Source organism: Lampetra planeri, chromosome 3 (genome assembly GCF_965212315.1).
Source record: "Lampetra planeri chromosome 3, kcLamPlan1.2.h2, whole genome shotgun sequence".
In the NCBI taxonomy this organism is placed as follows: domain Eukaryota; kingdom Metazoa; phylum Chordata; class Hyperoartia; order Petromyzontiformes; family Petromyzontidae; genus Lampetra; species Lampetra planeri.
This window is the reverse complement of record NC_136109.1, coordinates 19,148,850-19,163,577: the sequence shown is the minus strand read 5'-3', so window position 1 is coordinate 19,163,577 and position 14,728 is coordinate 19,148,850. Positions and strand designations below refer to the sequence as shown.

At 45.7% G+C, this 14,728-nt stretch overlaps 1 protein-coding gene across 1 annotated transcript in view; it reads right to left on the bottom strand.

The window, feature by feature from the left end:
- Window positions 1-14,728, bottom strand: part of LOC144739806 (receptor-type tyrosine-protein phosphatase S-like) — a 210,430-nt gene that overhangs the window by 75,744 nt on the left and 119,958 nt on the right. Inside the window, exons 5-6 of the mRNA XM_078622715.1 lie at window positions 11,867-12,055; window positions 10,550-10,558 (exon numbers count right to left, since the gene is read on the bottom strand). Of these exons, the coding sequence (XP_078478841.1) occupies window positions 10,550-10,558; window positions 11,867-12,055 (198 nt within the window). The remainder of the gene's footprint in view (window positions 1-10,549; window positions 10,559-11,866; window positions 12,056-14,728) is intronic.

Here is a 14,728-nt window from a genome sequence, read left to right as displayed (position 1 = left end):
CACCTGGCCCACAATGCCCATGCTACCCCCGTTCGCAGCGACGCACGACCCGTAAACCGGACGCACGGCCCCCGGTGGGATGCCCAACAGATGGAAAATGACATCCGATATAATAGTCGCGGACGCTCCGGAATCAACCAAAATACGCACGTCCACCCCTTGTATAGACCCCGGTACAGTGGACGAACCCGTAGCGGCCGCGACGACCCTCCGTGCCAATTTACGCCACTGCGTCACCGAGCGACAAGGCCCCGTCGATGGCCTCCCCTTAATAACAACACCCGGATCGCACGACAACGGTGATGGGTGAGGTGCAAAGCCTTGCCGGGTGTCTGGTGCGCACCGACTTGCCTGTCTTGGCGGTTCCTTCTTTGGCGCGACCGTTGACGAGGCCTCCTGCTGGGGCGGACCCGGGACGCGGGCCCAGCAGTCCCTGGCGTAGTGGCCCTTACGCCCGCAGCGGAAGCAGTCAACGTCGTTGCGCCGTAGCGCAGGCCCAGCGTCCTGCCGGGCCCGTACCGGTGGTGCAGCGCGCGGGGCCGGCCCACCGCGGCCTGACCATGGACCAGAGGCGGCCGTCAGCTCCTGAGGGCCCCCCCCATCCAGCACGTAGACCGCCTTCTTAGGGTCCCAACCCAAGGCGCCTCCCTCGACGATGGGCCCCCCCCATCCACGCCGCGACTTGCTTCCACCGGCGGAGGTTAAACTGTGCATCTAGACATTTTGCTGCCGCCCGGGAAGTCAGCTTCTCGTGGCCACACACAGGCATGGGAATCCCCAGATCCCGAGACAGCTCGAGCATCTTACCTAAGATGAGAGGCTCGAGCAGGTCAGGCTTCGTCTCCGGATATGCGGCCATAGCCAACTCCAGCACCGCACCCCTATATGCCACCGGCGAATCCTCAGGCGCTCGCTGTCGTTGAGCAAATCGGCGATGAGCATCATCAGGTGGCTCGTAAGCGTCCGCCATTTCGTCAAAAACTCCACGTAGTGTTTTCTTCTTTTCGGCCGTTATGGAACGAAAGAATCTGACCGACTCGTCATCAAGAAGAGTCGGCAAAACTTCCAAAGCCTCAGCGTCGGTCCACCTAGCAGAACGTACCGCCGCCAAAAATCTGCAGGCGAAAGCGCTCCAATCGCCCCCGATGGAGAAATCTTTGACCGTAGTAAGATGCCGACTGCGACTCCTTAGCGCGCCGTCCTCAAGCGATGGTTCATCCGGTGGTAGGTTCAAAATGGCGTCGAACCGCGGCGTGGTCAAGATGGCGGCTTCCCGCCGCGGAGCGCGCAAGATGGCGGCTTCGTGCTGCGTGGCTGATGGCGTCGACAGCGAAGGCAAGGCGGCGGCCTGTGGACCACCCTCAGCTCTCCCCATCGCCGTCCTCGGCGTGACGAGGTGACATAACTGCGCCAGTACGTTCTTGAGAGTCTCAAGCTGCTCCGCCATCTGTTCCCATGGTGCTGACGGGCCCGCCGACGCGGCGACATCTTCAACTCCCGTTCCCGCACTCGCTTCAGCAGGGCTCTCCTCCACCACCGCAGCTGAATCCATCGTTGGAGGAAGGTCGTCGTCGGACAAAGAAGCAGATGATGGCGTCGGAATATTATTTTTTCTTAGTTGCTTCGACATGCCGTTACACTTCCAACACCAGTGTAATAAAAGACTCGACCACGGTATCTGGCTTGGTGTCCTTTATTCGGGTTCGTCTACTTTTCCCACACGGCTCTCTCCCTCTGAGACCCTCCGCTCAGCGCCGACGCTGCTGTCGCTCCCGTAGCCTCTAGCAGCCTCGCTGCTGATCTCCTCGTGTCGCTCCCGTAGCCTCTAGCAGCCTCGCTGCTGATCTCCTCGCGCAGCCTCTCCGGCTGCCCTCGCTGCAGCTCCACCACTGCTCTCCCTCTCTGAACAGTCCCACTGCTGCCTCTTCGTGCAGCCTCGCTGGCTGCTCTCGCTGCAGCCTCGCCGCTGCTCCCTGGGTTGGTCACCGCTGGCCGACGGTGCCAATCCGCTCTCCGAGTGTGTGTGGCGATCTCGCCACTCCTCCCAGCCTTCGCCCTGCGTGGCCTCACCCTAGTCCAGTCTCCAACAACCCCCCTTCCTCTTCCGGTTTCTCCCCTTAAAGACCCGAACCCTTCTCCCACGTGACGTAACTCCTCCCCCCCGTGACGTCACATCCGGAAGGTCGTTTACGCCCGCATTACAAATGTATAATTGACTGCATACATTAGTATTGCTATTCATGAAATACTATTGCCGAGGAATGAAAAAGCAGAGGTGAAGTGAGTAAAAGAGGGAGGGGACAAGAGGAGAGCATGAGATTGAGTGCAACGGCGAGTGGGGAGAGAATGAAGGCCGAGCTGAGAAAGAGTGAATGAGAGGTGGAGGCAGAATTGGAGAATGAGTAGCAAACAATGGGGGGGGGGGGGGGGGCAAGGAATAAATGACTTTAACATACTATTTAGCCGAAATCAAACAATACATTTTCTTGCAACAATGTTGCTGTATGTGTTACTCTATTTGTCATGCGCTGCGACACAGGCGAAACAAAAGTTGCACGTGTCTGCAACTCACAGGCATGTTTCTGAAAATCATTTTGAAAATGTAATTCATCACTGAAATAATAAAACCTGAGCACACTCCTGACGATGATTTCAAAGTCTCTTTCCTCAAAAATGAAACATATGTAACAGTACAGATTATACATACAAGACGGTGCTGAGAAAATAGTATCAAATTAAAACGACTGAGACAGTACAGATGAGATGGTACAGAGACAAAAAAAGACCTGATTCTGAAATCGAAAAGAGAGCTCTAATTGTGACATCGAATTTCAGCGAAGTGAAATGAGTGGTGAGTGACTCATTACAGGTCGAATGGAAACCCTGCAGCCACTAAAGATGCTACCTGGGGCGCAATAGCAAAAACCTGTCCTCTTGAATTGTGACACCAAATCATTACAATTTATAGAATAGCAGAGGCTGTGAATATTTACATAGCCATAAAATGTGGGACAATTATGATATTTAAAATTCTGTAGAATAGCCCGAGACTCAAACAGCCAAGCTATGGCACATGTTGGATCACTTTCAGTGTTTGAAATTCTAAGATTCAGAGAAACCCATCGATTAAAGACTTCAAAAGCAAAATAATATGTATTTTATATGCCCACAAACACATTCTCCCAGCCCGAAAGGCAATGCCTTTAAATATTTCACGTGCAGACACAGAAAAAATAATAAAATAAAAAATAAAGCGATTGCCCTCTGTGTTTTATTATGATTCAAATTAACTATTAATGGTGTTGGACCACTGGCGATGAAATATACAAAAATAAAATCACAAAACGGTGGCTGGATGGCGAAACTGGCTCGTAATGTCCATGTCGAAGCCATTGAACTGACAATTCTGAGGTCTTGGGTTCAACCCCTGGGTTTGAGTGTCTTTCTCACTCAAAAGGTTTATCTGACATTCGTACATTTCACATTTTCAGCCCTCGGAGCTGGATTTTGTGGAATAAAAAAAAAAATCTGCACAATGCCATTTTCATTCATTATTTTGCAATCGCTGTCACTGTGGTCAGAGTACTGGACTCCAAGGTCACAAATTCTAATCCTGGTTGGGAGAAAACACCGCTCAGCATTCCTCGAGGGTCAATAAACACAACTACCACTTGGAGGGAAATACTCTTTGGTTTTTTCGGTATGGTCACGTAGGTAAAATCTCACTAAATTAAATCACGACGTTTCGGGCGCAACACAAGCATCCTTCTTCAGGTGAGGACAACTTAGCGAAAGCACTCCGCCGCTTAAGTGTGTTGCACCCGAAATGTCGTGATTTAATTTATTTTAATTTTTTACCTACGTGACTTTATCAAAAAACCAAAGAGTATGAATCCTTACAGTCACGAAAACTTCAAACTTGGAGGGAAGACAACAGTCGTCATCATCTGGAGAAAAGGGTACCTGGTAAGGGAATGTGGCATTGTAACTTGTAGTTCAAGGCCGCCAAAGGAGTCAGTACCAACTCACACTCACTAGAGCAGGGGGAAAGTCTGGCTTTGACTTGCGACTGTGCTGGAACTAATTCACTACACTTCAGAACTCAAGTTTCAAGGTGGCCAGTGGGGTCAGAGGTCAGAGATTCAAGTTTACACCATTGTGATATCGTGGGTTTGAATCGGGTTAGCCACACATATTATCAGCCCTATTCTCCAATGACAGTACCAACAAAACGCATCATATTAAATTAGTATGAAACTAATTCTAGATTTGAAGTTTTCGTGACTGCAAGGATCCATACTCTTTGGTTCTTTCGGTAAAATCACGTAGGTAAAAATAAAACAAAATAAAACAAAAATGAAAACTAAATTAAATCACGACGTTTCGGAGGCAACACAAGCTTCCTTCATCAGGTGTAAATAAATAGCATAGCAAAATTACTGTAGAGAGAGCTATTTGTGATGAGAGATTATTACATAGGGTATTTACACCTGATGAAGGAAGCTTGTGTTGCCTCCGAAACGTCGTGATTTAATTTAGTTGTTTTCATTTTTATTTTATTAACATTTTATTTATTTTTTACCTACGTGACTTTATCGAAAAAAACAAAGAGTATAGTATGAAACGAATTGGTTTATTTGAGCTTTGACACTTTGATATGTGACAATCGTTGCAGGGCATTACAAGGTATGGCTCTAGGGTGGACAATCAGGTCTACTGAAGTGGCCCCAGATGTAATTAAATGGTTTTATCTTCCAGGGCTGTTCTCCAACACAGGGACATGCATTGCTAGCTGCAAATGTTTAAATGTAAATGCATGACTTCAATACAATTGTGAAAATACAGAACGGCTCAGTTAAATAATGTGTGGCTTAAACAAGGTGTTCATTCCAAGGTCTAGAAGCAATATTTGCTTAACGTCTCCAGGCCATTGTGAACCTCCTACAAGAGCCACCCAGTCGTAAGACTTCAAGCCAGGACGCCAAAGTTGTTGCCTCATCATCTCCTAGAGCCATTACGAAGCTAACTTAATGAACCCGACTGTCAATGTGAACTCCCAGAGAGAAGCGCCGTCTCGATGATCAGTTCCAGAATCTGAGTGGTATTTGCTCAAAGTTTCTGCCAAGGCCATTATGAACCACCCAGCTGCACAGCCATATCGCAGGTGTGTGTGCGTGTGTGGTGTTGTGACAGGGTGTGTGAAGACGGCCATGACATCGTGGCTGTTTTATTCATGGGTTTTCTACGAACATTCACATCAGCAGGAGAAGGGGTCTTTATATTATTGAATAGAAGCTGTCCACACACATACACGTACACATATACGCATACATTTATGAACTCACTCTTTATATATATGTAAGGACAGTACTGCTCCTCGTGGCCTGGTTATTAATTGACGCGACGGGCACTGACAGGGTCGCGTAAGGATAGCACGGGACCTAAGTGGTCGTAAATAATAATTGAGACTGGGACAGAGAGGCCCAGATGAGGAGGTGAGAGAATGTTCGGGAAAAGGGGCGTGGCCGGGTCGAGGAGAGGATAAAAGCCGGCGTGGAACAGGGCTCTGGGCTGCTGTGGGGGAATCAAGAAACTGTCATCGCTGTCATCGTCTTGGAGCGGGTTGTCTTCATCATCTTGGATCGGGCACCTTGTCGTCTTGGAGGCTAGAGTTAATATTGTTTCTGTGACTACTACGCGTCCGCTCCTGTGTAGCCAGCCAACTACATAGGCAGCGTCGTGTAGAGTCACAGAAATTATCCAGCTGTATATAGTCAACTCGCGGTTACTCGTTAAATTATCAGTGAGTCGGCGGACTTTATTCACAATAAATATACATATAACTGAACAATACAGCGTCTCTGAGAGCTACATAACACATACATGTGTAGTGACATCGGGGAGGCCCAAGAGGGCCGTGGCGTGCGATGTCCCTACATCGCGGACAGCACCGAGTGGGTTGCTGTGTGAGGCCGGCTCGAGCACAGCACGGCGTGTGATGCACCGTCATCGCGTACACCCCGTAGGCGGGTGTAGTACCAGCCCTAGCGGGGCTTGGTGAGCGCTGGGATAGCACGGGCACCACGCATGGCGTGTAGTGCGGACTCCCACAAGGGGGAGCGGGAGAGTGTCAGCCCAGGGGCAGGGTTGCCCCGGGCCATGGCACTCTGGTTGACCCCATAGACACGTCGAGAGGGAGCTAGAACGCTCGAGAAGACGGGCAGGGCCAAGGACGGAGCGGCCCCGACCCGGGGGGATATAAGGTGGGTCCCTGAGAGGGATCGGGGTCGCTGCATTCTACAAGCTGAAGCTCCACGTCTACAAGCTGGAAGCTCTACGTCCTATGAGGCATCAACACGTGGTCGGGGACCCGAGTGAGGGTCTGACCCTTCGTAGCTGTAACTCCTACGTATAGAGTAGTTAGCTGGGTGGTCACCACCCTAGGCTGTATCTGGTGAAGGGGCAGTTACCCCTTTGTGTTAGCGGGTTGATGTTACAATAAAAGTGTTGCCTCTAAAGAACAACGTCTGCGACTCAGTTGGACTCACTACACATGCATGGTACTGTATATACGTATGTACATTTATAATAATTTATGTATAGGTACAGATATAAGTGGATGGTAAATGCATGCAACTGTAAACACACAAGAATATATTGTTTTGCCTTAGATGTGTTCATGGGAAGCGCTGGTGCAGTGGTGCAAAGACCGTGCTATGAACCCATAGATAACTCCAGCGCAAGTGGCATGTGAACCCTTAAACGAGTACCGGGTGTGGTGCGTAAATATAAGTGGAAAGAAAGGTGGCCTGATGTGATGCTAGACATACTATGATATTAAAATATCCTCACTACAAGCACTTCCACAACAACAACTTTCCCAACAAAAGGTGTGTAAGGCTAATGAGGAAATATTTGTATTATAAGGGTACGTTAATTATTCATTTGTAAAAAATACGTACAGCAATGGCCACTATATGCAGAGCTCATGTTCAAATGCAGAGATGATAAACATTTCTAGCATGCATTTCTCAATGCTGCTTCACGCATTTTTAAACCTTTATTCCACTTTATCATGTGTCCACGTTTCTGATCTACGGCACAGCAGGAAATATGTACGGATTGCAAGCTTTCTTCGTGAACCACACTGGTGCCTTGCTTTCATAGCAAATTTTAGTTTTCCAAAAGTCTCCATCCTGCTCTTGTGTGCTTCTTTATTTCATAATTTTGATCCAAAAACAAACTTCAATATTTGCTAAAGATATGTTATTGTATTTTCCACAAAGATTCCTCCGACAATGTATTTTTTGTTTAGAAAACTGCACGTGATTTTTGTTTCATATTTCACCTTGAACTTTACATGTTAAGTTTTTAAAATATATTCTATAGTTTATTTCTATTGGGTGCAAATCTGTGGTGTTTAATATTCTATCCATTTATGTTCATGCCTTCATTTTTCCAATCCGATTTTGTGATAACATCTTCTAATCTTGCTGTAAATATACTTATTTGAATGTTGTAGATAAATTTGCCTGCTATCACGCATATAAATAATTCACAAACGTCACAGGGAAGCAAGAAGGGAATTGAATAGTGGAAAACTTAAGAGGCCAAACAACAATGTGAACAAGCTAGATTTAGATATAACGTTTTCTATCAAGGACCATATAAAATTAACAATCTGATTCTCCAAGAAAACCTAATTGAGTTCTAAATACCATTATGTCTGGCTTTATGTAGACTCTGAAATTACATTTGATTCAGTAGAAGCGAATTCATGCATTAAAGCTCAAACAATCCAATCCCTATAATAATTTAGAAATCATCAAACCACTGTATTTAGAAAGGTGAACAGCTACACTGATGTGGCATTTATAATACAGCAAAAATACCAATCAGAACAAGAGTCAGATCAGAGGATATGTTCTCATTTAGCATTTGAAACATTACAGTGTCTCCCTGCTCACATGTGGGTGGTGCTCTTTTCCTTTGGCAGTCCTAAACTTTTGGTGAAAATTCCACATTCCCATAGCAGTGGTCAATCTCTCAAAAGGATGACCAAAGTTTATTTCCAACAAACTGGAACTAATTTCATTGACCAATAGAGTACAGTGGGTTAAAGGACCCCCACCAACTGGGATTTGAAAGGTATGACAGTTCCACTCAACAACTACAATTCATCAAGTTCAAGATGTCATTATTGCCAAGGCCAGTAATGGCACCACATCTTATTATCACTGCCAGACCTCACAACTGTTGCACACTTAACACCTGGCCTCCGAGGCCCACTCTTACAAACTCATCACCACTGCCATCTGGCTATAGGTCTTCCCCTTTGTTGCTGAAGTCTGGATGCCATTGCAATGCTTGTTTCAGCAACATGTCCTGTTTCGTTTATCACAACCTCCTCTTCGTAATCACGAATACAAATGCTCTCATGCCACGTTCTGCGCTGAAGTTCTACGTTTTTTGCCTTAACCTCCACATACATCTGCAATCAAATTCCATACGCTTATTTTATTGTTGATTTAAATCACGTTCTTCGATGTGTACAGTAACAAAGGCATTACTCCAGGCTCGAACACCCATCTCTTATTAACAAAGTTGACCCCTCTACTCCTTAAAGTGGTCTAAGTAATTAATCACACCCAATCCTGCTAATGCAATGTATTTCTGGATATTCTATCATAGCACTTTGGAGGCAAGGGATGGTGCATCGTGTAGATTTCTGAAGTTCCCATATGTGCTGAACTACAAGTTGGGCAGTAGATGGTAGTAAAGCAAGTAGGTTCGTGAATCCATCTATGCAGACCTTTGGGTGTTATCCCCCGGTATGCGTCTGCATTTTCTCTGGGGATTACATTTCCTTTGACACGCAAAACACTCATTAAAAGGTATGTAGTCACACACACGAGAAAGAGTAAAGAGACTGATATTTTCCTGGACAAATACACTACATTATTACATTATAAACGTGCAAAAGCATACTCGTATTTTAAAAATACACGCATGCACACGTGCACATGCGTGTACACACAGAGTTTAAATCCCTTGTGATTGTACAGACTGCTAAAGCTGCACTTCAAACAAGAACCTCCCCTCATCACTATTTAATGCTGAATGTGTGCCCTTTGAAGTGATCAGTCTCAACCACTCATCCAGTCGTCGTTACTTGCATTTTTCATGTGTCGGGGCTACACCACAACCCAAGCCACGGCACAGGAATAGGTGATTAAAACTTTTCTTTTATGTAATAAAAAAAACACACATATATTTACATTAAATAGATTTCATCATAAATTGTTTAAGATCAATTATAATACAATTAATTAATTAACTCTGGTACACGTTGGTAACTTTGAAAGTCAAATTGTTTTTCATACTCAATTTCCATTTTAGATTCAGTCCATAATCGTCATCAGCACCATCAACCCCCTAAGGTAATGGCATGACTAGTAGTCTCACTCTGTGGGAAGTCAACACTGCTTGCGCGATGGACAGACTGGTCCCTGCTATAGAAATGTAGACTTTGAGCACCACCACACACTCCAATGAGCAGGTGATACGCTGTGCATGTGGCTTGGACATTTCCATAATTGCTTTCATTATTTATCAATTCCAGTCAAATCTGATATTTAGTAAAGCACCCTTACGAGATACATGGCGTCATAAAAATAAGGATGAGAAAATAAACAAGAACTAAAACATTAGAATGGGTAAACATTTATATAGTTTATTTCTCTAAACACCGTTGTCGAGGAACACCTATACTGTGATTGGTTCACAATGAGTAACGTACCAATTCCCCTGTACACTTTTCCCATAAAAGGAGGCAACTTATGTGGAGTAGGCATAGTATTATGGGTTGAGGATGGGGGCAGGGGTGCTAGTAGAGTTATGGGTATGGTTAAGTGTAGTAGGGGTAGAGTGGGTAGGGGGAGGACTCAAGTGGAGGGGGATAAAAGATGAAAGGTGAAGAGGGTGGTAGGGTTCTAGGTAGGAGTAGGTTCTGTAAGGATGATGGCATGGGTAGCAGTGGAAATTATGTGTGGAGGTAAGAGTAGGGCACAATAGTAGAGGGTTACGGGTAAGGCCGTTGGATATGGGAGGTAGGTTTATGGGTGGGTGTAGGGTCCGTGTGCAGAGTGGTAAAGCTAGGGATAGGTACTATGTGTAGGGGATAGGGGTAGGGTTAGTGGTGGGATTATGGATAAGGGTAAGGCCCACGTGCAAGGTGCTATAGTTTGAACAGGGTTCATGTCAATGTGTGTGTAGTTGAAGGATCGATAAGAGTAGGCCCTGTGTGGAAGGGCAATAGGGACAGGGTTAGAGGTCATATATGGGAGGTGAGGGGTGCAATTAGGGCTGTTCCCTGGCTCACTTGGGAAGGGTCCACCAAGATTTGAAGTGGTCTCGTGTGCATGTGTGTACGTGCATAGCTGTGTTTGCATGTGTGTTTGAGGTGTGTCTGTGCCTGTGGGTGTCTATACATGCACGTGTGAATTTGTGCAAGTGTGTATGTTTGTGTGTGTGTGTAAAATTAACTCACCAAAAGACTCTGAGGGCCCGGCCAAACAGTGTGGAGGAGAAATAGGCAAGAACCAAACAGGACACACATTAGGTTACACTTGACATGTGGTAAAACGCACAGTTTCAACACACAAGAACTCCGTTACAGCCAAGTATGAACCCTCAGAGAGAATGAGACACCCAGACCCAGCACTTGAACTGAGGACCTGAGGTTGCTGGCTCAGTATGTCTGGCAAAGTAGTTTTATTCAGCCCGTTGTAATAGAGAGGTGCCAAGCAAAATGGTTCACACACAGGTTCTCAGCATTGGTAGCTGATACCCATTTATGAATCTACGAGAGTGACACCCAACCCCAGGGCTCAAACTCAACTCACGCAGTGCCTCTGACATGGCTATTATGAAACTGGCATGGTCATTATGAATTCCAGATACCATACCCCACGGCTTATACATGTGACATCAGAAGTGTTGTTTCCTCAGTGTATCCAAGAACGTCATTGTGAACTCTGCGAGAGAGCGTGCCACTATACTCAGGTATCCCTGATGCATATTTTCTTGGGTTAGATCAGTTAAATATAAATGTGTCGTTAAACCCACCACCACTCGACACAGCCATTAGTAAGGTTTATCACATACACAAAACGTGCCAAATTAGTTACTACTTTAGCACACCAGTTTGTTGGAGAGTAGACCCATATTTACAATTCGAGTACGACATTTACAGGTATCCAACCCATGTCCTCAGATGCTGGCTCACTGTCTGATTTATGCATGTTCATAGTAGCTTCTCATTTACAGCTGCCTGCTATTGGGCAAACTCATCACATATAACTTATTTACAAAGACACAGATTCCCATATCGCCACAGGCTGCTGGGGAAAGTATTGTTCGCAAACATCTATTAGGACCGGCACGGCACACAAGGGGTGCTGTAAGCAGCACCACACCAAGCCGCCTTTGTTAGCCCAGTGCTGATGTTCACTCACTGGACTAGGTACTCGTTTAAGGCCAAGTTGACCGAGCTTCACAGTGTACATATCAATCATTGCAGCCTTCTGGCAGACTAATGCTCCAGGTCACTTTTTCAAATGAGACGTTCATGGTCTCTTGAGTTCTCACCTGATTTAACAAAAGAAACTTGCAATTGAACTTGCACTAGATTACACCCAGGACAAGATCAGATATTTGCCACTGATGTGAATTGTGGCTGGGAATCGAACTAAGGTCGAAAGGTGCACAGCCCAATGCGCAAATCATTATGCCACCACTCCACAAGACCATCACAGGCAAAGAGAGTACCACCTGGGCATAGGCGTGAACCCAGGATAAGCCTCACCTGAGCGAAGCTGCTTGATGCGGCCTTGGTTATAGCCGGTGTCGACGGGCAGCAAATCCTTGTACCACGTGATCTCCGGGTCTGGTGTGCCGCTCACAACACACAGCATGGTGGCCAGGCGGGTACGCTCCACCACACGCAGCACAGGGCCATTGTCAATTACAGGAAAGCCCATCGGTAGTTGGTCCTCTGTGGATAAAGCAGCAACAGCAGTTGCATCAGCAGAAGCACCAGAATCAGCAGTAGTAGCAGAAGCAGCAGAGTTGGGAGTCAACGATGCATCATAATAATAATATAGTAATGTATCCGTACAGGCCTCGCTGAGTCTCAAGACTGTTTTACAGAAGGGTTGTGCACTGAAATTCACTGGCGGAGCCTGCGGGGGGGGGGGGGGGTAGCACGTGCCCCCCCAAAATCCCTAATTTCGATCGGATCATTGGGGTTTATTAGTAATAAATCGGGATTTTGCGACCCCCAGTGCCACTGTGTAGCATATTATTACATGCCAGGGACTCTGACATGATAGGACAATAGTCTGAGTCCATAATTGGCAATAAGTAACGGCAAAGCAGTTATAAGTGACTCACAGAATTGTGCACAGTTGCGAATACAGTCCACGACTTCCCTCAAGGCATTCACCTTCAGCGAGCGCGATGCCGATTACACAACGCGGTTCGAATTCGACCCTCGATCGATGGCTGCGCCATCGCCGCACACACGTCGAACAAAAAGCAAGGGACAAGTCCTTACTAACTAACAACTCCTCTATCATTTTTCATTGCTGGAGGGGTTGCCCCCCCCTTTCTGAAAATCCTGGCTCCGCCATTGGATAATTTTACCTCCGATTCGCATGGTTGGCTATGTACGTTGCATACATACTCTTAAGGAGTGTTTTGTTTTGTGTGGTAGGGAACCAGAGTACACTAGGCACATTGTAGAATTTGTGGCTAAATGTCTGCACAGACAAGTTCATAAACACACTTCCTAGACTATATTTCCTGACCATCTCACAGCCCAGTAGGTTTTAGGAGTTTAACAATTGTGTATAATGTGTGCCACTATGCCCAAATCTAGAGCAGAAGTGGCTCAGAGAGTAGATAATGGCCATGTCAGACACTGGATCAGACACAATGAGTTTGAAACTGGGTATCAGCCACCCATAATTAAACTGGATTCTTAAGTGCAGCAAGTTGATGGCATCAGCCAGGTCACTGGTGACTGCACAAACTAAACCCAGTTCTGAGGACTTGGGATTTTGTTTTCATTTACATGCAGGCATTAATTGTAGGGCATATAATGGGTGTTGTATCCCTAGTATGAGCAAGAGGCTATTGAATGGACTTCAGGAGTACTGAATTTTTATGATGTCCAGGGGTCCTTATCTGACATTTTGTGATATTACAGAGGTTATAAATGGAAAAAAACAAATCACAACCTGAAGCCGATAGCCCAAATGGAATATAATTGGGTAGAAAAACACCAATGCCACCAAACATATCACCAGAACCACAACTAGTAATATATATATGTGATGAGACACCACCTCAAACCTGGGTTCTCCCCCTGTCCTCGAACAGGGTAAGAACCCAGTACTCTCAACTCCGTGTCCACCATACTCAAACACCACAGTTTCCTGCACACTCAAAACCACTGCACAATAATCACCAACATCTTACTACCCCTTAGCACAGTGGTTCTCAACCGAGGGGTACATTGACCCCTGGGGGTACGTGGCAATGTCCTAAGGGGATACGTGAGATGATATATAAACGTGTGAAATTATATCATACAAGAGAGTAATTGCTGAATAATCATGTATGTATCTGCCAATATAAAATAAAGAAAAAATGTTAATCCACATGGTAACCTAGAACGATATAAAATACCTTTCTAAGCTCATTGTTGTAAAAAAAGTGGTTTCCAAGAGTAAACAGCGAGCAGCGAACAAATGACGTTATGAATGCAGAGCATTTGTTGGGTTTTTTTTATTCGCTTGCAGTTACAAGCTAGTTATGAGCCCTCGCAAAATGGACAACTGGTTAAAAATTGATGTTCATTATTCATACATTTATTTCTCAGAACCATGTTGGGTCAGGCAAGGGGGCACTCGGTTCAAACAAATGAGAACCACTGCCTTAGCATATCAAATACGCATCAACCCACAATCCACACCCATGTTTTACTATAAACACCTCAAATGCACACAAATCAGTAAACGTGCTCTACTCCCCCCTTGACCCGATAACATAGAACAATTGTTAATTAAACTGCCTGCTGTGTGTGGCTGGAACCCTGATGTTTGACAGATTAAGGGGGGAAGCAGGTGTTAAAGGGATGTGTAATTACTGTGGGAAAATTAGCAGACAGCACGTATACACTGAAGTTAATGGCGGTGGAGGTGTGACCTTATTCACGTGGAGAACAAAGGGGGCAGCAGAGGTGAAGACGAGTTGGAGCTCAGGGCCAGTGCGTGCTGTACTGGACTGTGTGGCAACATCAATAAGCAGACAATAACCTCCTTCATTTCTGTCCTTTCAGAATACAATTTTCAAGTATTATTGACACATCCCATCATCCACGAGGCCTTCTGGGAGTGCATAATTTTACCGACGATGGTTCAATACAAGCAAAGTCTGGACTGGTTTTCACATTCAGTGTCTCATCAGCAAACCCAGGCTTGCTTGAACCGATGCTGGCGAATGCAAAATGCAGTTCATCAGCAGATACCATACATGAACGAGGCGTATTGTTTGCTAATTTATATTGTTACTTATATTCTCCACAACAACGCTCATGATTATTTTGTATACAGTTAGAGGTAATTGAGAGTGTGATAATCTTGTTGTTTGATCGTGTTTAGTT